The 24459-nt window shown below is 55.3% G+C and overlaps 1 protein-coding gene across 3 annotated transcripts in view; it reads right to left on the bottom strand.

The window, feature by feature from the left end:
• Window positions 1-957: 957 nt before the first annotated feature.
• BMP1 (bone morphogenetic protein 1) overlaps window positions 958-24459 on the bottom strand; it is a 47212-nt gene continuing 23710 nt past the window's right edge. The window contains exons 9-20 of one of the 3 annotated variants that reach the window (XM_003823603.4): window positions 21116-21218; window positions 19092-19208; window positions 18676-18821; window positions 18347-18542; window positions 17679-17804; window positions 16426-16586; window positions 15846-16026; window positions 11338-11463; window positions 6298-6425; window positions 5763-5976; window positions 3585-3835; window positions 958-1691 (exon numbers count right to left, since the gene is read on the bottom strand). In XM_003823603.4, the coding sequence (XP_003823651.1) occupies window positions 1557-1691; window positions 3585-3835; window positions 5763-5976; window positions 6298-6425; window positions 11338-11463; window positions 15846-16026; window positions 16426-16586; window positions 17679-17804; window positions 18347-18542; window positions 18676-18821; window positions 19092-19208; window positions 21116-21218 (1884 nt within the window). In that variant the 3' untranslated portion in view covers window positions 958-1556. Of the gene's footprint in view, window positions 1692-3584; window positions 3836-5762; window positions 5977-6297; window positions 6426-11337; window positions 11464-11783; window positions 12149-14805; window positions 14913-15845; window positions 16027-16425; window positions 16587-17678; window positions 17805-18346; window positions 18543-18675; window positions 18822-19091; window positions 19209-21115; window positions 21219-24459 lie in introns of those variants that run through there. The other 2 variants (XM_024929869.4, XM_008977243.5) reach the window with 2 other exon arrangements.

The following is a 24459-nucleotide window of genomic DNA, read 5'->3' as shown; positions in this document are numbered from 1 at the left end:
GCCTGAGCAGTAAAGCAGGTGGGCTTCCTGGAAGAAGAGGGCCCTGCGTACACATCCAACACTCGCAGTGTGCCTGCTTTCCACTGATACCTTCTGCTTAGAGGGCCAAGATGGAGTCCCCCATGCCAGGCTGCTTCCTGGGGGTGGGGGCCCCTGCGGGTCCAGACAGCAGGCCGCCCAGCTCTCTCCGGACCCTGGGAGCGGCCAGCCCGGGCATAAGAGCCGGGGTTGCCCTGGGCTTTCTTTCCTTTTGAGATCCATGTAGAGAGAGGGGAGAGAGGGAAGTGAGATGTGGTTTCTCCTCCTGGCCTCTGGGAGGTACAGGTCTGGGATGGGGAAGCGGGGTGTGCGATGGCAGGAAGGAGGAGGCCAGACAAGACATAGATTTGGGTCACCTGGGAAGTGGGGCCAGAGCTGGGATGTTTGCTCAGTGGCCGCCGAGTTCTGGCTCTTGTCTCCACGAAGACAGGGGGATCCATGGGGACCAGCACTCAGCATCTGACCGGCAGGAAGGCAGGCACCAGGGGCCAGCTGGACCTGTCCCAGCCGATGTGGGTTTTCTGGCCCCCGCGTGCTCACCTAGGTGGACACCCTTGCAGCCCACCTGCTCCTTCCCTAGATGCAGAGACAGAAAACCCAGACGGACAGACACCCCTGACCCCTTTCACATCCTTCTTCCCTCCCCACCAAACAGCCACTTTATGGAATGTTCCACCTCTCCCCTCATGTGGGAGGACCGCAAGCAGTGCGTGTGGTGTGTGTGCGCGCTGTGATGGGTGCCTGCGAGTATGTGTGCCTGAGTGTGAAATTACACCCTTGGCAGCCTGGGATCAGGGGAGGGAAGGGCAGCCCATGATGCCAGGTGCCCTGGCTGTGTGCCAGCCTCCACAGCAAGCCCATACATCTGGAACATGATGGCCCCGCCCCCATGGCCCAGACAGCATCTGGCACAGGATATTGGCTGTAACACTTTCGGTTTATTGGCTGCGGTGCCCTGGTGGGGCTGACCGGCCACTGGGCCTGAGAGAAGCCCTGTCTTGTTTCTCCATCCCCTCCCCATCGGCTCCCCACAGTGGCTCCTGGGGGACATGCACAGACACTTGTGCCCCAGGAAACTGGGGTGGTGGAATGGGGGCTCAAAATAAAACCAAATCGAGGCTGGGGCAGGGGTGGGAAATGAACATTACAATGAAAATAATGCCCCCGGTGATACACAATACAGCGTGTAGAGACACAGGGATGGTGATGGGGTCCTGCTGACATTCCCTCTTGCCACCAGGCAGGGACCCCTAAGAGAGGAATGGTGACTTCGAAATGTCTTGTGGAAGCTCTGCTCCCTGGCCCCAGCCCCTTGCTGGTAGGGGGGTTGTGGGGAAGTGGCTTATGCCGGAGTCCAGTTCCCCCACCTCCTATGGACAGTCTCACCAGGCCATTGGCCCTGCAGGTCCTGGGGCCTGGGGGAGAGGGATGGTGCGTCGCCTTCCGCCCACCCCCACTATCCAGTCTAGGCGACCAAGGGCAGCAGGCTCCAGTCCCCGCCCCTGCTCAGGCAGTGGTCACTTCCTGCTGTGGAGTGTGTCCTGGAACTTGGTGCTGGTGTATCGCAGGTGGAAACCTTTTTTGGTGATGGTGTCATCCGAGTGGAACTTCACCAGGACAGAATCTCCCGCCGAGTACACCTCCTCAGGAGGCTGGCAGAGAAAAGAGATGGGGTAAGGTGGAGGAAGAGGGGCTGGGGCTGCTGTCCTGCCTCCCCAAGATCCCCAGCTTTGAAGGGCAGGAGGCTCCCAGGCAGCCACCAGATTCTCCCCGCCCCTTGAAGCATGGGGCTTCTTGCTGGTTTAATGAGGAACCTGGGGAGGGGAGGAGGCGTGGGCCGAAGAGAACTAAGTTCCTGTAAACCCAGCTCTGCTATAACTACTAAATGAGTTGTGTAGTCTCAGGCAAGCCACCTCCCATCTCTGGGCCTCACTTCCCTCAGCCACAAACAGGAGCAAAAGGTCTCTGCTCTCCATGCCTAGGAGGGGTGCTGGGGAAAAACAAAGGACTGCACTGATGTCAAAGTATTTTGCAAAGGGAGGGAGTTCTTTGAATGGCATCACTTCCTGCTGTCCCAGTGGACTCTTAGGGAAGACGGCACAGCCACTTCTCTGCTGGAGTGTGGAGGAAGTTTTGGAGAGAAGCACAGTGCCCCCCAGACCTGGACTCTGCCATCCCTACCCCTTGCCCCGCCTCTCCTCTGGCACCTGGCCAAGGTCTGCTCCCGAGCCCTTCTTAGGTGCCTCCTGCAAGCCTACTGAGTGAGGTCAGCCCTCAGAGCATCGGACGTCAACGCCCTGCCTTCCAGGCACAGAAGAAATCATTTCTGAGAACCTTGAGGACATTCCGAGTAGTTGTGCCAGGAGGCCCTGATCCTTCCCCAAGTTCCTTCCGGTCAACTCAGCCTGGGGGAGGTCTCTGGAAGAAGACACCTGGGGAAATCCGATTTGGTGTGTGATTCAGAAGAAAGAGCAAAGAGGGGAGGGGACACTAGCCTGGCAGCCAGGGGACACCAGGGCAGCCAAGCTGCTTCAGGCTCCACCTTGTCCCAGCCCCTGCCAGCCACACGAGGGCTGAAGCTCTGCTCCTGGGGGAGGTTCAGCCAATGCTGGGTCCAGCAGCTGCTGCAGCTTCCAGGAGCTTTAACCCTTCCTGGGGCACCCAGGCTGCCTGGGACACAGCCATGAGATAGGCAAGGGGACAGGGAGGTGACAGGAGGGACAGCGTATTTGAAAGTGCATGCAAGTGGGTGTGCCAGTGTGTGTGTGTGTGTGTGTGTGTGTGAGAGAGAGAGAGAGAGAGGGAAAGAGAGAGAGATGGGTAGGAAGACAGTCTGTCTCTTTGAAGCCCTCAGGAAAGGACAAAAAAAAAAAGAAGAAGAGGCAGCTGCAAGCTCTTACAGGGAGGAAAATAAATCCTCCCCACAAGGCTAGCCTATGTCCTTAGGGAAAAGCCCATCAAGTCTACTTTTGCTCATTGCCTCTGAATGTGCCATTTTATGGACCAAGAAGCAGTGCCCAGGGGCCACTGGGACAGCAGCAGCAAGAGCTTTGGGACAAGCTGGCCTTTCATCAGGAGGAGAAACTGGTAGAGGAAATGACAAGAGTGTTTATGGCTCCGGCAAAAGGACTGGTGAGGGCCACTCCGCTCAGGCCCCCTGTCCCCGGCTCTGGTGCCAACCTCTACCCCCCATTCCAGGCCCTGGTGGGCTGCCTTGGAGGAGGGGTAAGGAAAGGAGGGACAGAGGAAGCTCCATCCGCTGCAGGCCGTGGCCAACTGGTTCTGAGGCAGGCCTGGGTCAGAGGCCATAGGAACTTCTAGGTTGCCCAGAAAGGACTTGGTTTCCTACGTCGGGGATGGGGCAGTGTCTCTGAGTAGCCCCAACAAGGCTGGGCTTCTGGGCTCCCACAGAGGGCCACACGCGTGCTGCACTCAACTTCCGGGGCCTGTGTGGGCGCTAGGTCTTGGAGACTGGGATGAGAAGGGTGGAGGACAGTGTGGGGCGTGGGGCATGGGGCCAGGAGGGCGAGGGGTGGGGGCCTCACCCCTGAGCCACAGTAGCGCCCCAGCCTGGGGGCTGTGCTGTCGTAGCCGTCGAAGAGCTCCATGTAGTCATAGCCGCAGTCGGTCTCCTCCTCCACCTCAAAGGTCTGGAACACGAGCTCCACGCCGTAGCCTTCCTCGGCCACAATGACCCACTCACAGTCCACACCCCCAGGGTAGTTGTTGTCGCCAAACTGGGCGTGGGAGTAAAGGTCCTTGGTCTTCACGTCTGCCCGTACCTGGCCCCCGCACTCTGTAGGGTACAAGAGTGGCCAACCAGCCCTGAGCACCGCAGGTGCCAGGCCCCATGGCACACTATGCCATGGCGTGCCCTCAGGGCAGGATGGAGGCCTGGATGAAGGCCACGAGGCCAGTGATGGGTGGGTGGGGGCCTGGCCCAGAACATTGCTGTGCTGCCCCATCTCTAAATAAAGGGACCTTGGCCCTAGGCTGAGGGGGACAGGCAGTGAGGCTCACCGAGAGGAAGACAGCATGGAGCGGTGGCACGAGGCACCACACACTTTGTCTAAAGAGGGCATTGCTCATTTTCTCCAGCTGATGGCTGTCATGGAAGAATGTGGGCCCAGTGTCGCCACAGCTTCCATTTTCAAGAGAGAAGCCATACATCTGGGTTTTATGTGAAAACTCCTAACTTTTAAGTGTTGGCTCACATTTTTAAAAAAACACAGTGTGGGCCAAACATAGCAGGTCTGAGGGCCAGATGGAGTTCCGGGCCTCCGGTTTGTGACCCTGTGCTGGGAGGGGCAGAGGACAGTGCATGGGGCCACCCTCCTCCCCAGGCCCTCTGGCCTTTGTGCACCTGGCACTCAGGTCTCACTAGAGGAGGTGGGGAGAGGGCCGGACGGGGCTGGGTCAGGGACTGAGTTGAAGGGGAAGAGGGGAGGCTGTGGACCATCAGCTCTGGGGATGCCCTGACAGGTGGCTTAGGACCCAGGAGGAGACTGCAAAGCTCCCTCGTGGCATCCTTGGTCTGGCACTCAAGGCATCCCCCTGGACTCCAGCCTTTCTCTGCAGCCACATCATTCCCACAACCTGCTGTCCTCACACACCCGTTGCTTCGGCCAAAGTAAATGACCTGCTGTCACCTGGGCACACTCTGGGCTGGGCTGGGGTTTTGTCTCTGCCTGGGCACCTCCCCCTGCCTCGAATGCCTCTACCAACACATGCCCAGTTAGGCCGGGGTGCCTTTCTTCCTGCCTGGCTCCCGCTTGGGCTCATGCTGTCACGGGCGGTGCCTGCCTTGTCTCTCTCCTGGACTGCGAGTTCCTAGTATGGGGTGGGGGGCAGGAGTGAAGGGCTCATGCCTGATTCAGGCCACGTGCCCCTTAGTCTTCTCGCAGAGCGGAGTTCAGTTCATGGCTGCTAAATAAACAAGCAAGTGAAAGCCGAGCAAGCCCCTCAAGGGCTGGGATCTTTGCTTGGTCTGTTTCTGGGACCTGCATTTAGGATGCCGCCTCATCCATGTTACATGTCAGTAAGTATCAGGAGAATGGGCTGGGCACGGTGGCTCACGCCTGTAATCTCAGCACTTTGGGAGGCCACGGCGGGCGGATCACCTGAGGTCAGGAGTTTGAGACTGGCCTGGCCAACATGGCGAAACCCTGTCTCTACTAAAAATACAAAAATTAGCTGGGCATGGTGGCAGGCTCCTGTAATCCCAGCTACACGGGAGGCTGAGGCAGGGGAATCGCTTGAACCCAGGAAGTGGAGGTTGCAGTGAACCGAGATCGAACCACTGCACTCCAGCCTGGGCGACAGAGCAAGACTCCATCTCAAAAAATAAAAAATAAATAAAAATAAAAATAAAAAAATAAATATCAGAGAATGAATAGAGTATATTTCAGGGTTGGTGTGTGGCTGGGCTGCTGCGGTGGCCCGCGTACGCCCAGGGGGACCTCTGGGGGCTTTCCTCTCTGTCCCTGAGTTCCCTAACCTCTCCTGTCCATCGTCATCACTGCCATCCTAACCCCTAACCACACCCTCCTATCCCTGCCCCCCAGGCCTGGTTCTCAGGACACAATGTTTGCATCACCCACAACCCTGGCCCTGGGTCGCAGGGCTCAGTCCCTCTGTACCTTCATACCCGCATTGAAACCCCCGACTCTACCCCAGTCTTGGAGACCAGGCTCAGTGAACACTCCCACAACCAGGGACAGTACCTGTGGCGTGGGAGGCCTGGAAGCCCTTTCGCTGCACTGAGTTATCTGAGTAGAAGCGCAGGAACATGCGGCTGCCTGTGGCCAGGACGGGCTCGGGCTTCTTGCTCCCACAGAAGCGGCCGAGGACGGGGGCCTTGGCGTCTCGCCCGTCGAACACCTCTAGGTGGTCGTAGGCACACTCAGGCTGGGACTCGATGTCCATCTCCATGAAGGTCTAGGGGGATGAGGAAGGAGCACAGATTAAAAATTTGGCTGGAAGGCAGGTGGGGCAAGGATGAGGGCCCCAAACCTAGGCCTCACAGATACCCATGGGAGCGGCCACAGCTGGGGATGACAGTGAAGGAGGGCCCAGGAATAGGGCGAAGGCAGGGACGCCCCTAATTTATACTGGGAAAGGGGCCTCTGTCCAGGCCAGACTTGGGGTCTCCTGGGGATGGCAGACCTCTGGGCTCAGCCTGCAGCCTGTGTGGCTCTGGGCAGTGCCTCTGACCGGGGGCAGCCACACCGCATAAGGAGTGGGGAGGGGACCCCTTACCAGCTTGACCCGGTGCCCGGGGGTGCTGGAGATGGCCCACGTGCACTCCTTCTTGCTGGGATACTTGTCAGGCCAGTTGGGGCTGGTGATGGTACCACTGGTGGATGTCACCTTGTGGTCACAGCCGGCTGCAGGGAAGCGAGTGACGGAAGGGGATAGAGAGGGACCCCAAGCTCCGATGCCTCCTGTGGGGAAGGCCCTTCCCTCCTGCCCCCCTCCTTTCTTCCATCTCTTGTCCCACTTATGAACTGGATGGCAGGCAGGCATTGTTTCTTTTTCATGAGGTTACTGTGTCTGGGGAAAATCTAGCTGCCCGATTCCTACAAAAGCCTTGAGTGAGGCCTCACATGGCAGCACTCATGAAGCAGCCATCACAGGCTCCCTGGACAACCCCCAGACCTTTGTAGGTGTTGGGCCACAGGGGTCATATCACCTGTGCCTCTCCATTTTTCTTTTCTTTTTTTTTTTTTGAGATGGAGTCTCGCTCTGTTGCCCAGGCTGGAGTGCAGTGGTGTGATCTTGGCTCACTGCAACCTCCACCTCCCAGGTTTAAGTGATTCTCCTGCCTTAGCCTCCTTAGTATCTTGGATTACAGGCGTGCGCCACCATCTCTGGCTAATTTTTGTATTTTTAGTAGAGACGGGGTTTCGCCATGTTGGCCAGGCTAGTCTCAAACTCCCGACCTCAGGAGATCTACCCACCTTGGCCTCCCAAAGTGCTGCGATTACAGGCGTGAGCCACTATGCCTGGCTAATTTTTGTATTTTTAGTAGAGACAGAGTTTCACCATGTTGGCCAGGCTGGTCTCAAACTCCTGGCCCCAAGTGATCCACCTGCCTAGGCCTTCCAAAGTGCTGGGATTACAGGCGTGAGCCACTGCACCCGGCTGACCTGTGCCCCTTCTTGAAGCTGTCATCCACTGATCTCCAGCAGCCTGGACAGTCACAGGGGACTTTGACACCTGACTCAGTTCTCCCCACCCCCACTCCTGCTACCCTCCCAGGTGAAGTCAACAGACATATAACGGTCCACCCAAGACGGCCTCTCAGTTCCTTGAGGGCTTTGTCATCATCCACTGTTTCTCCACATCACAAACACATCACCCCTCTGTGGCCACCTCCTGTTCCTTCGGGGTGCTCAGGACCTCACCTTCCTGATCATGGTCATTTGGCTTTATTAAAATTAAAAAACAAAAACAAAAATGGGTCCTCACTTTGCTACCCAGGCTGGAGTACAGTAGTGCGATCATAGCTCACCATAGCCTTGAGCTCCTAGGCTCAATTGATCCTCCCGCCTCAGCCTCCCAAGTAGCTGGGACTACAGGCATGCCACTGGGTAATTTTTTTCATTTTTACTTGTTGTAGAGATGGGGTCTCACTATGTTGCCCAGGCTGATGTCAAACTCCTGGTTTCAAGCGATCCTCCTGCCTCAGCTTCCCAAAGTGCTAGGGTCACAGGCATGAGCCACTGTGCCTGGCTGGCCTCTTAATTTTAGAGAGACCTCCAGGGTCTTGATCTTTCTATTCTCTCCCAGTATTTCCTCCTCGATTGACTTAACTGACTGCAGGGCTGACCACCCAGCCTGCTCCTCTGCACCCTGCGTGGCCCTGCATCCCCGGCTCTGCACAGCACTATCTTAGAAAACCCCACCTGTGGCTCCAGCCTCATCTGGGCCCCCAGACCACTTGATACTCTTTGGATTGGCCTTTACCAGCTCCATCTCTCACCTCCTTAGTAACTGCTGCAAACATCCAGCCCCCTCCTCAAGCCACTGTGTCAGCTCCCAGTGGCAGACCACCTCTCTCCTACCTCCTGACAAAGCCAGGGCCTTCCACCATGAATGGCTTCAACCTCTGGACTCCAACCTGCAAACCCACCTACCCTGCTACCCTGCTGCCCTGAAGCCTCAGAGCAAGTGTCCCTCCTCCCCGTCAGGATGGACTGCCCTTCTGGGAGGTGCAGCTCATTGTTGCCCACGCGTGGGAACCCTCACACCACAAATGATCCAGCCTCACGCTCTCACTCAGCTCTGCAGCCTTGGAACCTTCACACATCCTGAAAGAGCTCTCCCAGGCCCCTCCAGCTACAGCCCATCGCTCTCCTTTTGTTTCCAGCTAGCCTTCGAGAACACTCGCTATGGCCACACTCTCACTGCAGGTCTCCTCAATCCACGGCAATCTGACTTCTGCCTCTGAAAAGCATGGCTTCCCCAACTCAATTTTTTTTTGGGGGGGCGGGCGGGGTGGGGGGGACAGGGTCTTGCTCTGTTGCCCAGGCTGGAGTGAAGTGGCGCGATCCTGGCTCACTGCAACCTCCGCCTCCCAGGTTCAAGCGATTCTTGTGCCTCAGCCTCCCAAGCAGTTGGGACTATAGGCTTGCGCCACCATGCCTGGCTAATTTTTTGTATTTTTAGTGGAGACGGGTGTTGCCATGTTGCCCAGGCTGGTCTTGAGCTCCTGAGCTCAGGCAATCTGCCCCCATCAGCTTCCCAAAGTGCTGGGATTACAGGCATGAGCCACCACGCCCGGCCCCGACTCAGATTTACAAGCTGATGATCATTATTCCTGATGACGTTATTGGACAGGTTTCACTGGGGGAAACAGGCGGCCAGGCACTATGACTGGTGGGGAGAAGGATGGGCAAGATACAGCACGAGGGCCCGGAAAACAGGGCCCTCTCAAGTCCCTGGTAGAGGCAGGTGAAGCTCCCGTCTACCCACACTTGAACCGTGAGCTGTCACCATTACCCATCGGTGGGTTCACACAGCCCCCTGCCCTCCCTCTTTGCGCTCTGGCCTTCTATGCCCCCTGTGTTCCTTGCACGCCCATGTCTCTCCCCAGCTAGGCTGCAATCTCCGTGGGAACAGAGGGGTTCCTGTCTTGAATCCCCTACAGATCTTTGCATAGTGCTGGGTCCTCCATAGGAATCAGAAAATGCTTACAGATCTGTAATTAACCTATCACCTGAGTAAGAAACCACACATGCTTCTAAGGTGAATCAGCAGATGGAAAGGTAAACAGGCCATCTTCTCCAGGAGCTTCGCCCCTGTCCTGGCTATCTTGTGGATTCTGTTCTTTATCAAACCATCTTTTTACACAGGGGAGTACACAGACAGAATGCAGTTTAGACAATATCAGTATAAGGTTCCCTCTAGCTAGTTCCATGACTCAGGAACTGTGTATTTGGGAAGCCTGAGGTCACAGGGTTGGAAGCCCTCGACTGTCCACTGGTTCACTGTTGAGGGCTTCGGTTCTGTTTCTGCTTGTGAGCAGCTCATCTGTTTAAACCTGGGTTGTCAACCTAACCAGGGTGGGAAGAGTCACTTGCCAAGCATGGTGCTAATGGCTCAGAGCCATGTCTATAAAGCTTAGTACCCTGCAAGGTAGGTATCATTTTTATTATTTTTTATTTTTTGAAACGGAGTCTTGCTCTGTTGCCCAGGCTGGAGTGCAATGGCATGATCTCGGCTCACTGCAACCTCCGCCTTCCAGGTTCAAGCAATTCTCCTGCCTCAACCTCCTGAGTAACTGGGATTACAGGTGCGTCCCACCACGGCCGGCTAATTTTTTGTATTTCTAGTAGAGACGGGTTTTCATCACGCTGGCCAGGCTGGTCTTGAATTCCTGACCTCAAGTGATCCGATCGCCTTGGCCTCCCAAAGTACTGGGATTACAGGCGTGAGCCACTGCACCTGGCCTATCATTTTTTATCGTTTCATGGATGAGGAAACTGAAACACAGAGAGGTTGAATGACTCACCCAAAGTCACACAGATGTTCAATGGTAGAGGCAAGTCTGTGTTGTGCTGCTGGGATTGGACACACCCAGCAGGCAAGGGCCACAGTGGAATCCCTGACTTAGAGCGGGCCTGTGAGGTATCAAGTCCCAGGAGGTATTAGGGGATACTAGTGATGCCATGAGAGTTGTTTTTATTTTGCTTTATTTATTTATTTATATTGTTATTTGTTTTTTCCCACTCTGTCACCCAGGCTGGAGTACAGTGGTGTGATCTCGGCTCATGCAGCCTCAGCCTCCCCAGACTCAGGTGATTCTCCCACCTCAGCCTCCAGGGTAGCTGGGACTATAGGCATGCACCACCACATCCAGCTAATTTTTTGTATTTATTGTAGAGATGGGGTTTCGCCATGTTGCCCAGGTTGGTCTTGAACTCCTGGGCTGACGCAATCTGCCCACCTCAGCCTCCCAAAGTGCTGGGATTACAGGTGTGAACCACCGCACTGGCCTATTTTACTTTATTTCTAGTTTAAAACCTGTTTAAAAGTAAAATAGAGACAGAGTCTCACTATGTTGCTCAGGCTGGTCTTGAATGCCTGAGCTCAAGCGATCCTCCTGCCTCGGCCTCCCAAAGTGCTGGGATTACAGGCATGAGCCACCGTGCCCGGCCTAGAGCTATTTTTAAATGTGTGCAGGGCTTCACTGCCAGGAAGGCAGTGGCCCTGTTCTGACCATCCCCAGGGGTTATAAGTGTGACTGATAGTGGTAACAGATGCCATTGTGCTTGCGGTGAGCCAGGCCCTGCTTGGGGCCCTTCAAGCTCCCAATGTCCCTCTGAGGTGGGTACTATTATTATTATCTACATTTTACCCAGGAGCAAACCAAGGCACAGAGAGGGTCAAGGAGTCACTTAAAGGCACACAGCTAGTGAAGCGGCAGGGCTGGGCCAGGCCACCTGGCTCTGGAGGCTGTGCTCTTACCCACTATCCTTTCTTGCCTCTGTGCCGGTAGGAAGTCACAAAGAGACTTGGACATGGTTTTAAGAAGCACAAACTAGAAAAGTCTGAAAATGAAGCCTCAGAGCAGCCGTGAGCTCCTCCTCTCCTAATGTGGGCAACAGAAGTGAGCGTGTGGCTCCGACATTGCGGGAGGAGGATCTATGTACCAGGTGGGTGGGGGAATGAGGGGGCCTTAGAGATCATACAGGCCCCAGAATCTAAACAGAGGCCGATGGAGATGATCCTCTGGCCTTCCACTCCCAGCAGCGGGTCCTTCAAGCCCAGATGCCCCTGGCATGCAGCCCGTACCTTCTTTGCAGTCGTGCTTGTTGTCATGGAGGACGAAGCCACTGCGGCATTGACACTCATAACTGCCGAACGTGTTGACGCAGTCCTGCTGGCAGCCGCCGTTATCCTTGGAGCACTCGTCCTTGTCTGCAGGGGAGCAAATAAGGGCAGACGCTGGGTCTGTGCAGGGCTGAGGTTGGGATGCCCCAGGGGAAGTGGAGGCCTGGCTGGACTTTCTCCCACCGGGACAGAGCAACAGCTGGCAGAGCTGGCCAGGCCAGGTGGCCGGGAGTGGGAGGCCAGGCGACAAGGGGGTCCAAAGGGGCACTGCATCCAGCAGGACCAGCTGAGCAGGGCCCAGCTGTGGGGAGAGGAGGATGGGGGTCCGAGCAGACCAGCATGGGTCACCATTACCTGCTTACTGGACAGATGGACAAGTGGAAAAATAGACACATGGACAAGCAGACTGCAAGAGAAAGGAGCAGGACGCAGGGGTCCCTCTTTTACTTCACAACAGGAAATGTCACAGACACCATCAAAATGGGAGGGGGTAGGGCACGGGGAAGGGTCCCCGGTCCGCGGACGGGCACAGTGGGGAGAAGAGAGCACCAGTTCTGTCCGGCCAGAGGGAGGTGGGCCGGAATGGCAGAGTGGAGGTGGGGGGTTGGTGGGCACCGAAGCCCCCATCCCATTCCGTCCAAGGTGAGGTTCCTGAGTAACAAGGGGTCCGGGAGGCCTGGCAGGCCTCACTGGGGGGTCCGGTTTCTTTTCTGCACTCGGAATTTGAGCTGGTGGGGGCGTCCCCGAGGGGGCTGCAGAGCTGGCCTCTTTTCTGAAACGAGAGAGAGAAGGAGAAAAGGGACCAAGGGGTGGGGGTGGAGGGCAGGGACCAGGGAGGGACAGCAGTGAAAACCAGACCCAGGGCCTCTGAGGTGGATCTGAGGGGCAGGGTGGGGCGGGAGGGCAGGTGGACACACATGCAGGGTGGCCATGTCCGGGCGCATCCAGGGCACGGAGGGCTGGGTTAGCAGGGGCAGGAGGCACAGCGACGGGACAGAGACAGAGCCTGTGGCAGGAGAAGGCCTGGAGGGTTGGCACACGTAGCCCACTAGGCGTGCATTGCATCAGGGAAGGAGAGAACTGGGGAGTCGTCGGTAGAGGGGAACAGTACTTGGGAAGGGCTGGGGAGAGCTCTGCTCTGGCTCTCATTCAGGCGGCGACATCTACAGAGTGTGTTAGACAGACACACGCACTCGCAAATACACCTGCAGACCCAGTGCATGGATGTACCATCACCCAAATGTGGCAACACAGGTGCTGGTCCACAGGCACACACATACATGTGCACACGGTACACACTACCCACACACGCACAGACACACAGCTCCAATCTCCAATACACTATGCAAATGCAGATACAGACACAGCCAACCACATACGCATCCTCACTTGCCCGCCCAGCCTGTGTACAGGTGCATACAAAGAATACACACTCTGCATTCCCACCTATGTGTGAAGAGGCAGGCACAGATATCAACGCACACACAGGCACAGACACACCCAGGGACAGGACACATCTGCACACACAGGCGCATGGACACCTGGACATGGATACAAAGTCACGCGTAAAGGCAGAGATGTAGCTCATTAGCAGATGGCTCACAGAGGAGCAACGGCCACGTGTCACAGACCCACGCATGCACTCACACGACGAACACACAATCTGTGCCCCAATGCACAGAAGTGCACATGGTCACAGGGGTGTGTGTGCCACAGCCACATACACTCAGGTCTGTCTGTGGTCACTTGAAAGATGGTGTGCCTGGCATAGAAGCAGGCATAGCCAGGGAAGATGAGGGATCCAGTGGACCCCCAGAATTCCAGAGATGAACCATGAGGTAGAAAGATGTCTGCTGGCACTGAGCTGGCCAGGTGGGGGTCTGTGCAAGGGGGCCTATTCCTGATCCCCATCAGGACTGGGGCCCAAGCGCTGGAACATGGGCTTCCAGAAGGCCCTGCTTCTCCAACCCAGGATCAGGTAGGTTAGACCCCTAGGGGCCATGGGAACCAGGCCAAGAGGTGGAGTCCCCAAGTCCTTCCCAAGGTTTCTTGCTCAGTTAACACATCAGAGGGGGCCTGATCGAGAGCCCTCCATGAGCTGCCTTTGAATCAGCCCTGCAGAAAATGTGGGGGTGAAGGGCACCCTATGAGCCATCCTGGGGTTCACTGAGGACAACATCTCCAGTGACTGTACTAGAAGCTTTGGGGGGCCCAGCTTACAGACTGAGCAAAGCCTTCGCTCCACCCCTTCCTCACATTTGTGCCCTAGAAACCTAGTCCAGTGCCTGGTACACGGCAGGGGTAAAATTACACCTGCCAAATGCGAGTGAACACGTAAGTGAATGGCTGGATGAATGAGTGGGGGAAAGTGAGTCCTGAGGAAGGCTGCTTCAGTGTCCGGGGCAGGAGTGGGCAGCCTCACCTGGGAGCTGGGGGGAGCAGGTTGCAGGGGGGTGGGGTGGAGGAGGTGGGCATGGGCCCAGGCAAGGAGATGGCACTCACCCTACAGTGCCCAAATGCCCCGGAAGGTGGCAGGGGTCAGACTGAAGGTCTTCAGGCTCTTTCTTCTCCTTCTTGGCTTAGGGTCTCCTCGGTGGGTGTCCCAAAAGTCCAAATAGCTCCCCTCCTGGGGGGCCAGAGTCAGATGCCCCGGGCCCTGAGGGCTGAGCCTCGATGCCCCCAGTGGGGGTCCTCTGCAGGTTTCTTGTGCGATGGGGCAATGTGTGTGCACATGTGTGTGCGTGTGGGCGTGTGTGTCTCCGTGCAGGGCTGAGGGTGGGGCGGGCACAGTGTCGACCAGGGCATGGGGGCAGAGCAGTAACTCCAGGCCTGATAGATGTGAGTGTCGGTCCCCTGCCCCCTCCAAGACTGGAGCAACAGAAGGGCAGGAAGAGACGAGAGTAAGCAGGTAATGGTTTCCCAGGGCAGAGCCTGCCCTGAGTGGGTGTTACATCCTCTCAACCCTCTGGTGAGCACCTCTTAGGAGTCCCAGGTGGGCACAGGGAAGGAAGAAATTGGCCTGGCATGGGGAGGGTCTCAGCAAGCGGGGGTTGGGGGCAGGAGGTCAACGGGCCACTGTAAGCAGAGCAGGGTGGCTGGCAGTGCCAAGCAGGGAGCCAGTGCAGGGGCAGGTGCATGGCATCCGGGGGTCAGGCAGGGGTGCAGGGCAGCCACAGAGGGGGCTTGAGGATGCAGGACCCTGGGCGAAGGAGGGGAGAAGGAAGGCAGCATGGACTCGGCCATGGGCATCCTGCCTTCCTGCCTATCCCCTGTCCGGCCCAGCAGGCAGGCCGGGAGTGAGGATCCATGGGCCTGCTCCAGCCAGACTCTGACCTCCCTGTCTCCCCTGCTCAACTCCACTCCTGCCCTTCACTGCATGGGCCTGGGTCCTGTTACCTCTGGAGACCACCAGCTACCTTACAGCCTCACCCCAGGGTGAAGAGCTGAGTGATTCACAAAGAAGGGGAGATCTCCTGGACCCGGAGGATCAGCTGAGAGAGGCTGGGCCAGGGGCTGCTGATCACCATTGAGACCACCTGAAGATGGGGCCATCAAAGGCTCAAATGAGGCCAAGGGACTGGAGCCCAGGCCTTAGGTGGGGCAGCTGTCAATCAGCATGTGCTAATTGGATCTGAGTTCCCGCCCACCGGTTCAGGGGAGCCCCAAGGCTTTGGTATTGAAGGAAGCAGGTGACTCATCTTTCTCCTTTTTAAAAAAATTTTTAGAAATAGGGTCTGGAGTGAGTGACGAGATCATCGTTCACTACAGCCTCAAACTCCTGGGCTCAAGCAATCCTCCTACCTCAGCCTCCTAAGTAGTTGAGACTACAGGCACACACGACTACACCCTGCTAATTTTAAACTTTTTTATAGAGATGGGGTCTCGCTATGTTGTCTAGGCTGGTCTTGAACTCCTGGGCTCAAGTGATCCTCCTGCCTCGGCCTTCCTGAGTGCTGGGATTACAGGCGTGAGCCACCGCGCCCGGCCATGACTCATCTTTCTGAAGGCCCCAGTGTGAACCTATTTGGCGTGTGCAGGGTCTGATTAGAAGTCTGCCACTGCCAGAGACTCTGCTCCACACAGTCCAAGGCAAACACCTGTCTCTCCTCCATCCACCCAGGTTCTTGAACTGCCTGTTCCTAGGACCTGCCCTCTCCCAGGCCTTGGCTTGCATAGCTCCTGACACCTGGAATATCCCCTTCTTCACTTCTGGGTGCTGATTTCTGAATGCTTATGTTCTGCCCATCCTCAGGCCCCAGTCATTACAGTCCTGAGGGCTCAGGAATAATGGGATTTGGATACTGGAAGGGCTGGCTTGATGGGAGAGTGAAGTGTTGGGGAGCAGGGGGCAGACTCTGCCTGCCTGGCACCAGGGAGGGCTGGGGAGTACGGGAGTGCAGGGGCAGGGAGAAAGGGAGCCCTGTTCTCCGAGGAGAGGCGGGGCTAGGAGCTGGGCAGTCCAGGGATACCTGAGAAGAAGTGGGCCTTGAAGCCCTTTTTGGACACGGTGTTGTCGGACTTGAACTCCACGCGCATGTTGTTGTACTGGGAGGTGATGACTTCGGGCTTCTCAGAACCACAGAACTTGCCATGCAGCTTGGAGTCAGCTGTGAGTCCACTGCGCACCTCCACGAAGTCGTACTTGCACACCTGCAGGGAAGCCCAGCTCCAGGCCCGCCTCTTCCAGGAAGCCTCTCTTGACTACTCCTGCCCTCAGGAAGCTCTCTGTTCTGCACATCCTTTAGCCTTGACTTAGCTACGCCCCCTCACTGGATCCTCCTGTACTCGCCAAGCCAGCCCTAAGCCTTCCCTTGCTCCACACGCCTCCCTAACTCCATGTCCTTCCTCCCACTTGCTACATGTCCCCCCGCCCCCTTTGGGGCCCTCCCTGCTGGGCCTCCTGTGCTTCCTGAGCTGGGAGCAGTCTCTCCTCGACATTCGCAGAGTGTTTCTGCCGGGCCCCCTCTCAGAGGACAGGAAGCAGGCACTAAGCTGAATGCCCACGCCTCACAGCTTCCTGCCCCACCTCAGCCCCTGGTGGGCACTTACATCATTGCCCTCTGTCTCAAAGAAGTCAAACTGCAGGGAGATGCGGTACTGGGTGGGGGCCACCAGCTGCCAGATGCAGTTCTTGTTGGGGGGGTACTCCTTGGGCCAGCCCGGGCTGGTGATGGAGCCGTTGAGCTTGGTGAGGAATCCGCCACAGGCAGCTGCGGGGACAAGGAAGGTGGCATCATCTGCGGGGAGCCCCTGCCATGGGGAAGGGCTGAGATGTGGGCTGGGATGCAGTAAGGAGAAGATGGGGAGCCTGTGGACTCCCCAAGGCTCAGGGACCTGTGTCTGGTCCCTCTGGGGCGGACGGGAGGAGGCAGGGTGGCCTGGGTGTCCTCAGGGGTGAGACTGTAGGGAGGAGTGGGGGAGCTAAGGGGTCATAAGTGTGGCCATTTCTATCTTCTCTGCAAATGAACAGGCCAAGGTCCTCCAAGAGGGAGTGAGCGGGAATAAGGGGCTCAGGGAAAGCAATTCAGGGAGGGGTGGTCCTGGGGGTGCAGGAAAGGGAGCAGCTCGGGGGCACAGCAAGATCGGCCTAGTGAGCTGGAGCCATTAGCCTCGGAGTGCTGTCCCCAGCATCTCGGGACCATGCGTGGAGAGGCGGAAACAGTGTCTGTCCCACAACAGGGGTTTCCCAACCTGTAGATCATAACACCCTGGTGGGTGGTGATATCAATTAGCAAGTCAAGATGGTCATTTACAAAAAAAAACCCAAAACACCCCAAGAATGAAAAAACAAAACAAACCCAAAGCCAGAATGCGGCCTACGGGGGGACAGTGTGTTCTCGGGGTTGCAACGTGACACGTGTTTCTTATCCATGAGCTATGAAAAGAGTGTTGGGATATCCATCTAGCTTTTCCAAGAAGGGGTCTGTCCAAGGGCATAAGAAATCTTGGCAGTGACTCAAGCCTGTGATCCCAGCACTTTGGGAGGCCGAGGCAGGAGGAGTACTTGAGGCCAGGAGTTTGAGACAAGCCTCGGCAACAAAGTAAGACCTCATCGCTACAAAAAAAATTTTTAAATTAGCCAGGCAAGGTGGTATGCGCCTGTAGTCCCAGCTACTTGGGAGGCTGAGGTGGGAGGATTGCTTGAGCCCAGGAATGGGAGGCTATGGTGAGCTAAGAATGAGCCACTGTACTTCCAGCCTGGGTGACAGAGCAAAAGCCTGTCTAAAAAAAAAAAAAAATTCTGGGCAGGTGGGCTGGTGCCAGGGAAAGAACAGGGTCGGAGGCAGTCTGGGGGCACTCACCCTCACAGCGGCGCTTGTCTGGGGCCAGCTCGTACCCGGGGTCACAGCTGCACTTGTAGCTGCCCAGGGTGTTGAGGCACCGCTGCTCACAGCCCCCGCGGTTGGGCCGAGAGCACTCGTCCACCTCTGTGGTGGGAAGGAAAGGGTGTCACAGACTCCAGGCATTCAAGGGAAGAAGTTGGCTGTGAGCCTCACTTGTCCACTCAGCCCCAAGACCCACCCAGCTCCCCGATGGCTGGAACCCCACAGAGCCTTCCTTCGGAGCACATGGACTGGGCTGGTGTCTCTCACGTGCTGTTCCCTGACTAAGGACCCCTCTTTCATTTCTCCTTCAATCCTCATGTGAAGCCTGTGGCGGAGGGACTGTTACTGTGCCCATTTTACAGATGAGAAACTGAGGTTCAGGGAGAATATCCTGCCCAAGGTCACACAGGTAAAAAAAACCTCCAACTGCCTTTTTTCCTCCCTGAATCATACAGCAGTTCCTGCCTCTAATCCACATTGGGGGACCTCTTCTCCCCAGCTAGCCCAGAGCTCCTTAAGGGCACGGCCCTGGGGTCTCACTGGTATCAATATGCCTCCTGGCGTCTCCGTGTTGAATGAGTGAGTGAAGAAGGGATGAAGGTCACTAGGCACCTTGGGGCAGGGGAGAGTAACAGATGAGGCACCTTTGAAAAAGTTGACGGCAAAGCCCGCTTTGTTAATGGACCCGTCAGAGACGAACTTGAGCCAGAGGCGGCTGGACGTGCTCTTGATGTCATCAGGCTTCTCATAGCCACAGTAGCGCCCGATGAGGGTGCTGCTCTCACTGTGCCCGTCGCGCACCTCCAGATAGTCGTAGGCACAGCTGTCGTGGCGCTCAATCTAGGGGTCGAGGCTTCATCAGTGGAAGGGGCTCTGGCTGCCAGAGACCCACCCCTGGGAGCCCAAAGAGAGGCAGCTGTCCCAGGGAGCAACTGCCGGATTCACATGTCAGATCACAGGGCCACTGACCTACCTCAAAGGACTGGAACGTGAGGCCCACATGGAAGCCCTCAGACACCTGGATCCGCCAGATGCAGACTTTGCTGGGCCGGTAATCGTCTGGGTAGTTGGGCGATTGAATGTGGCCATAGTCCTTTTTCACATCACCCCCGCAGATGGCTGTGGGGACACAGGGTGGGGTGGGAAGGGGTGGTGAGTCAGCATGCTTTGCCCTGCTAGGGAGCTCTTTTCCCCACTCCTCCAGTCCCTCCCATGTCCCCCAGCTTTTCAGTTCCCCACCAAACCCCCAGTCCCAGGCAATCCCATCATTCTCTCTGCTTCTTCCCTTGGGAACCCACAATCTTGCCCCTCAGGTGCCAGGAGGGAGTTGTTTTACCATGCCCAGAGACCTCCTATCTGACTCCTCCCGCCCGCCGCCTTCCTCAGTACCTTCGTAGACTGCAAAGAAGCCCTTTCCAACCCAATTGCTGCTGCTGCGGAATTCAACCCAGAGGCGGCTGTCAGTGGAGACGATAGGTTCAGGGAGTTTGGACCCGCAGAAGCGGCCTGCACAGACAGTGTGGATGGAAGAGTGGTGAACCCTGAGGACACCCCCTATAGAGGCCCCACCTCTCCAGGAGGCTTGGGTGCTTGGGCCCTGATCTGTGGCCACCCTACTTCACACATTCCCAAGACTGTACACCCTCCGGTTGGCTTCTGTCTGGTCCAAGGTCCAACTTGGCTTTGGAGAGCCAGAGACCACTTGAGGGATAGGATATGAGTCTATTTCTAGGAGGAAAGGTAGATCTTTATTTTTCATTTTATCTGATTTTATTTTTTTGAGATGGAGTCTCGCTCTGTCACCCAGGCTGGAGTGCAGTGGCACGCTCTCAGCTCACTGCAACCTCTGCCTCCTGGGTTCAAGCAATTCTCCTGCCTCAGCCTCCCAAGTAGCTGGGGCTACAGGCATCTGCCACCACACCCAGCTAATTTTCATATTTTTAGTAGAGATGAGGTTTTGCCATGTTGGCCAGGCTGGTCTCGAACTCCTGACCTCAGGTGATCCACCCACCTTGGCCTCCCAGAGTTCTGGGATTTCAGGTGTGAGCCACCGTGCCTGGCCAAGGTAGATCTTTATAACGTCCAACTATATATGTGTTCTATTTACCTTTCTAAAGAGCATATTACCATCATTATTTACCTTTTCTTATTTGGTCTCTATGCAGAGAAGAGACCAAATAAGAAATAAAATCAGAAATATAATCAGAAATAAACATGGCTTTCTTTACACATTACAAACTGCCCTCACAGACATGTTTTTATTTGGTCAAATGCAAGGGATGCCCCAGGACCCTAAATAAATCACAGAATCTGGGGACTAGCTCACAAAATGTCCACTTTGAAATAAAAATGAATAAGAATCAACATAAGTGAATGAGGTCGACCATCTGTGGAATTCTTTGTAGTCAAGAATCAACTAGGAATGAGTTGTGTGTTCCTAATAAGGCCGGTGTTTCCCAACATTCAGCAAGAGACAGAGGGTGCTGGCCCAGGAATGTAAGTTATGAAAAAGAAACTCCCATCTTGGAAAAACACTAACACGTCTGCGAGAGGAAGTGTTGTAAGGACAGCTGCTTTGAGTGACCAAAAAGAAATATTTAAATATCGGAAACTGGGGGGAAAATAGAGGTTAGCAAGATCCGTCTGGCTGTTTTAGGCATAGGCTGAGGAGAAGAGGTTCTGTTGCCAAAGAGTGGTCCTGAGCTCCTTACGATCACGTCCACCTAGGAGGGAGATTCACACGGCTCCTCGGGCTTGCTGCAATACCCTCTAGGATCACCTGCCTCCCTTTGCCCTAATTCTAGGTTCATTAAAGCACCTTCTGTTCTGTGCTTCTGACCCACTTACTCCCACTGACTCACCTCCTGCCCCCTACCCTCCTCGGGACAAAGTATCCTATGCAGACAAGGTCGGGCCACGGTGCCCAGTGTGCAGCCCTCGGCAGTGAGTTAGGAGATGGGCTGGCAGGTTATGATGACTCTCTTTTGAGCCAGGCTGCACTGTGGGCACTCAAAAACCAGAAGGGCAGATAGAAAAAAATAGTGGAGCCTGTGAAAGTGCCCAGATGAGGAAGAGAGCCTGGGGCCATGGGGATGCGCAGAACAGCCTGTCTGTCTTTCTCAGTCAATTCTGATGACTCCTTGCACCCGTAGGGTGACAGCCAACTTCACAGGGAGGCCCAGAAGCCTGGACTGGGTACTCTGAAGTCCAGATTGAGGACAGGACTTGCCTGAAGTCACGCAGCAAGTGAGTAATGCAGCTATCTGGGACTAATGATGCCAGGACTCCTGGCTCCCACACCAGGATGTCATCCCTGGCCAGTGTTGGGCCCTGGAGGGGGATGAAGAGTGTGATGAGGGTGGCTCAGAGAGGGAATCAGCATGGAGGCAGCAGGGGGTGGCTGGTGCCGTTACCTCGGAGGGGCGCCTTCCTCCAGAAGCCATCTCGGACCTCCACATAGTCGTACCAGCACAGGCGGCTGCGGTACAGGTCCAGGGACGTGAAGTTCAGGATGATCTAGAGCAACAGGGGAGGAAGAGGGTTAAGCTGTCCCGAACATTGCACCAGCCCTCTGCCAGCCCCATGATGACCACCGCCCGCCTTACGCGAGGCAGGTCCCCCTGGGCGAGAGTTAAGGGGCTCCCAAAAGGAGCTCCTGGCACAGAACCGCCCCTCCTCCACAGTTGTCTGTGTATGGTCAGCTTTCTTCCTAGAAGGCCCAGGAGGGGAAGGAGACGTCACTTTGGGTAGAATCCCTGGCTCCAGCTCTCTTCATAGTCAATTAGATAACACAACCCACAATATCTTCAAGAGGAACTGGTCTCTACAGTGGTAGGAAGGGCCAAGGGCTGTGTGAGGGTACTGGAGGGTCTGAAGTAGCGACGAAGGGTCCCAAGAGGAGAGGCAAGAGGAAAGAAGGGCTGAGTCGCCAATCATCACTTTTTTTGTTTGTTTGTTTGTTTTGAGTCAGGGTCTTGCTTTGTCACCCAGGCTGGAGTGCAATGGTACAATCACAGCTCACTGCAGCCTCCACCTCCCAGGCTCAAGCCATCCTCCGACCTGAGCCTCCCAAAGTGCTGGGATTACAGGAGTGTGTCACTGTGCCCGGCCCCATCATCATTTATTGAGTACTGATTCTGGGCAGGGGGACACACTAACTGCTGAAAGGACACCAGATCTGAATCCGTCCCTGTCCTCAAGAAGCTCCAGGCTTAGGGAGGGATGAGACATATGCGTGAGAAAGCTCAGACCCCAGTCACAACAGCCTGGGTGTGAATCTCCACTCTGCATTTCCTGCTGTGAGTCATCAAGCAAACCACGCAATCTATGAGCCTCTGCTATGTCCTGCATGCAATGGTGAGAAGAGTCCCTACCCTGACATCACACTTCCAAGGCACAGGCACTGTCTGTCCTGAGCACCTCATTTCAGGCTCCAAGCTCAGGAAACGCTCGCTCGTTACTGGAGGAATGTTACATCTTGGTAAGTACCAATCCTCCTTAGCAGGTGGGCATTTTAACAGGTAGAGAGTTTAATGGCTTCCCTCCACTTCCGGGGGGAAACCACTTCCTCGGTAGGTCCCAGAGTGGGCCCAAAGCCTGCCGTGTATTCAGAGTTCCAACAAGTAGGGATTCCAGGGATGTGTTCACCGTGACCTGCGAGGCCAGTGCAGCGGACACTCGATGGTTTCAGGGGTGTCCCGCTCTGGGAGAGCTGGGTTCTCCGCTAGAGAAGGGGACCGTCTGCCTCCCTTGTACCTTCTTGGAGAGTTAGAGGCAGAGTGGAGGCCAGGATGAAAAAGATTCCAAGGTGGGCACTGGCAGTGGCTGTCTGTAGCCAGCATCAACGCTAGTCGGGGAGGAGCTCCTGGCTCCTGGTCACTCTGACATGGGCCCTATCAGAATACCTGGTGATTCCAATATCAGCCTAGGGGACCCTTCCCACTTCTTGGCCGCTCAGTTCTGCGACCTCCTCTCTCCACCTCTCTATACCTTCCCGGCCACACACCAACATGTCACGCCGTGCAGGCCGGCTTCATCGAGAATTGTCTGCCCCTCCAAAATCTCAGTTTCAAGGGCCCCACTCTCCATTCAGTTTCCAGCCTTTCCGTCAGTTCTCATCACTGCGACCTTCAACCCACTGCACCCAGGGCAATGCCACTGCCGGTCACCCCCATCTACTCTCTCTCCTTACCCAGCTTAGCTCCACAGCCCATCCTTTTTCTTCTATTCTTTTTAAAAATTCATATATGAGTTTAACTATATTTATTTGGGGGATCTTTTATTAATTGTGGTATTCTGTGATATAATTGAGTAAGATCATGTTTTTGAAAAGCACACTACAGGCCAAGCGCGGTAGTTCACTCCTGTAATCCCAACACATTGGGAGGCCAAGGCAGGTGGATCACTTGAGGTCAGGCGTTCAAGACCAGCCTGGCCAACATGGTGAACCCTCATCTCTACTAAAAATACAAAAAAAAATTAGCCAGGTGTGATGGTGGGCACCTGTAATCCTAGCTACTCAGGAGGCTGAGGCAGGAGAATCGCTTGAACCTGGGAGGCAGAGGTTGCAGTGAGCCTAGATCATGCCACTGCACTCCAGCCTGGGTGACAGAGGAAGACTCTGTCTCGAAAAAAATATAAAATAAAATAAAGAAAAGCACACTATATATTACTCTTGGTTATTATTATCATCATCAAAAGTTATTGTTACTATTAAAAGTCCTGGCATTTTGAAACTCTGAAGATGCAAGTCCATTCTAGCTCTTGCGAGGGAGTAGATGGCGTCTCATTACCAAATGTGGACCAGGCATGGTAGCTCACACCTGTAACTGAGCACTTTGAGAGGCTGAGGCAAGGGGATCGCTTGAGTCCAGGAGTTTGAGACCAGCCTGGGCAACATAGTGAGACCCCCATCTCTAGAAAAATTAAAAAATTAGCCAGCTATGGTGGCATGTGTCTGTAGTTCCAGCTACTAGGAAGGCTGAAGTGGGAGGATCCCCTGAGCCTAGGAGGCTGAGGCTTCAGTGAGCCGGGATTGCACTGGCTCACTGAATGGAAATTTGGTTTTATTATTTATATTATATATTATATAATATATAAGATATGTGTGTGTGTGTGTGTGTGTGTGTGTGTATGTATATATATATATATATCTCCATCAATAGAGACCTCAGGGGGCAACTGAATAATTAAATTGAGAGAAATCAAGACGATAGTATTCTAAGCAGCCATAAAAATGACTGAGTGCTGGCATGGAACGGCGACCACAAATCATTGCTGAGTGCAAGGTATGCTGCAAAAGACCATATACGTGTGCATACAATTCCTTTTTGTCTTGTATATATATACATACATATATACTCATCCATGCTTACATGCACATATATACCTAGAAGGGTCTGGAAAGAGACACCAGAAAGGGTTACCAATGCTTAGTCACCTCTGAGGAGTGGGATCTGGAGGAGGGTCAAGGGGAGAAAATTCACTTGTTATTTTATGCATTTCTAGATTGTTCAAAAAGTTTACTGTGTGCATATGTTATTTGTATATCTAACAAACAACAAAAACAAGAGTTGCTGGGTGGAAGAAGGGATGCAGAGGGCCGAGTGAGGGCGCTCTGGCTCCTGACTCACACCCTCCACCACTCCTCCACGTGGCCTCCCTGGGCCTGCCAAGCAGTTCTGCTCAGCAGCTGTGCTGAGGACAAGCGCCCGCTTTCCTTCATCCTTAGAAGCAGCCTTGGCTCTGTCTGGGGAGG

The sequence above is a fragment of the Pan paniscus genome, chromosome 7 (genome assembly GCF_029289425.2).
Source record: "Pan paniscus chromosome 7, NHGRI_mPanPan1-v2.0_pri, whole genome shotgun sequence".
In the NCBI taxonomy this organism is placed as follows: domain Eukaryota; kingdom Metazoa; phylum Chordata; class Mammalia; order Primates; family Hominidae; genus Pan; species Pan paniscus.
Note: the sequence above shows the minus strand (reverse complement) of the source record. Positions and strands in the feature narration are given on the sequence as shown.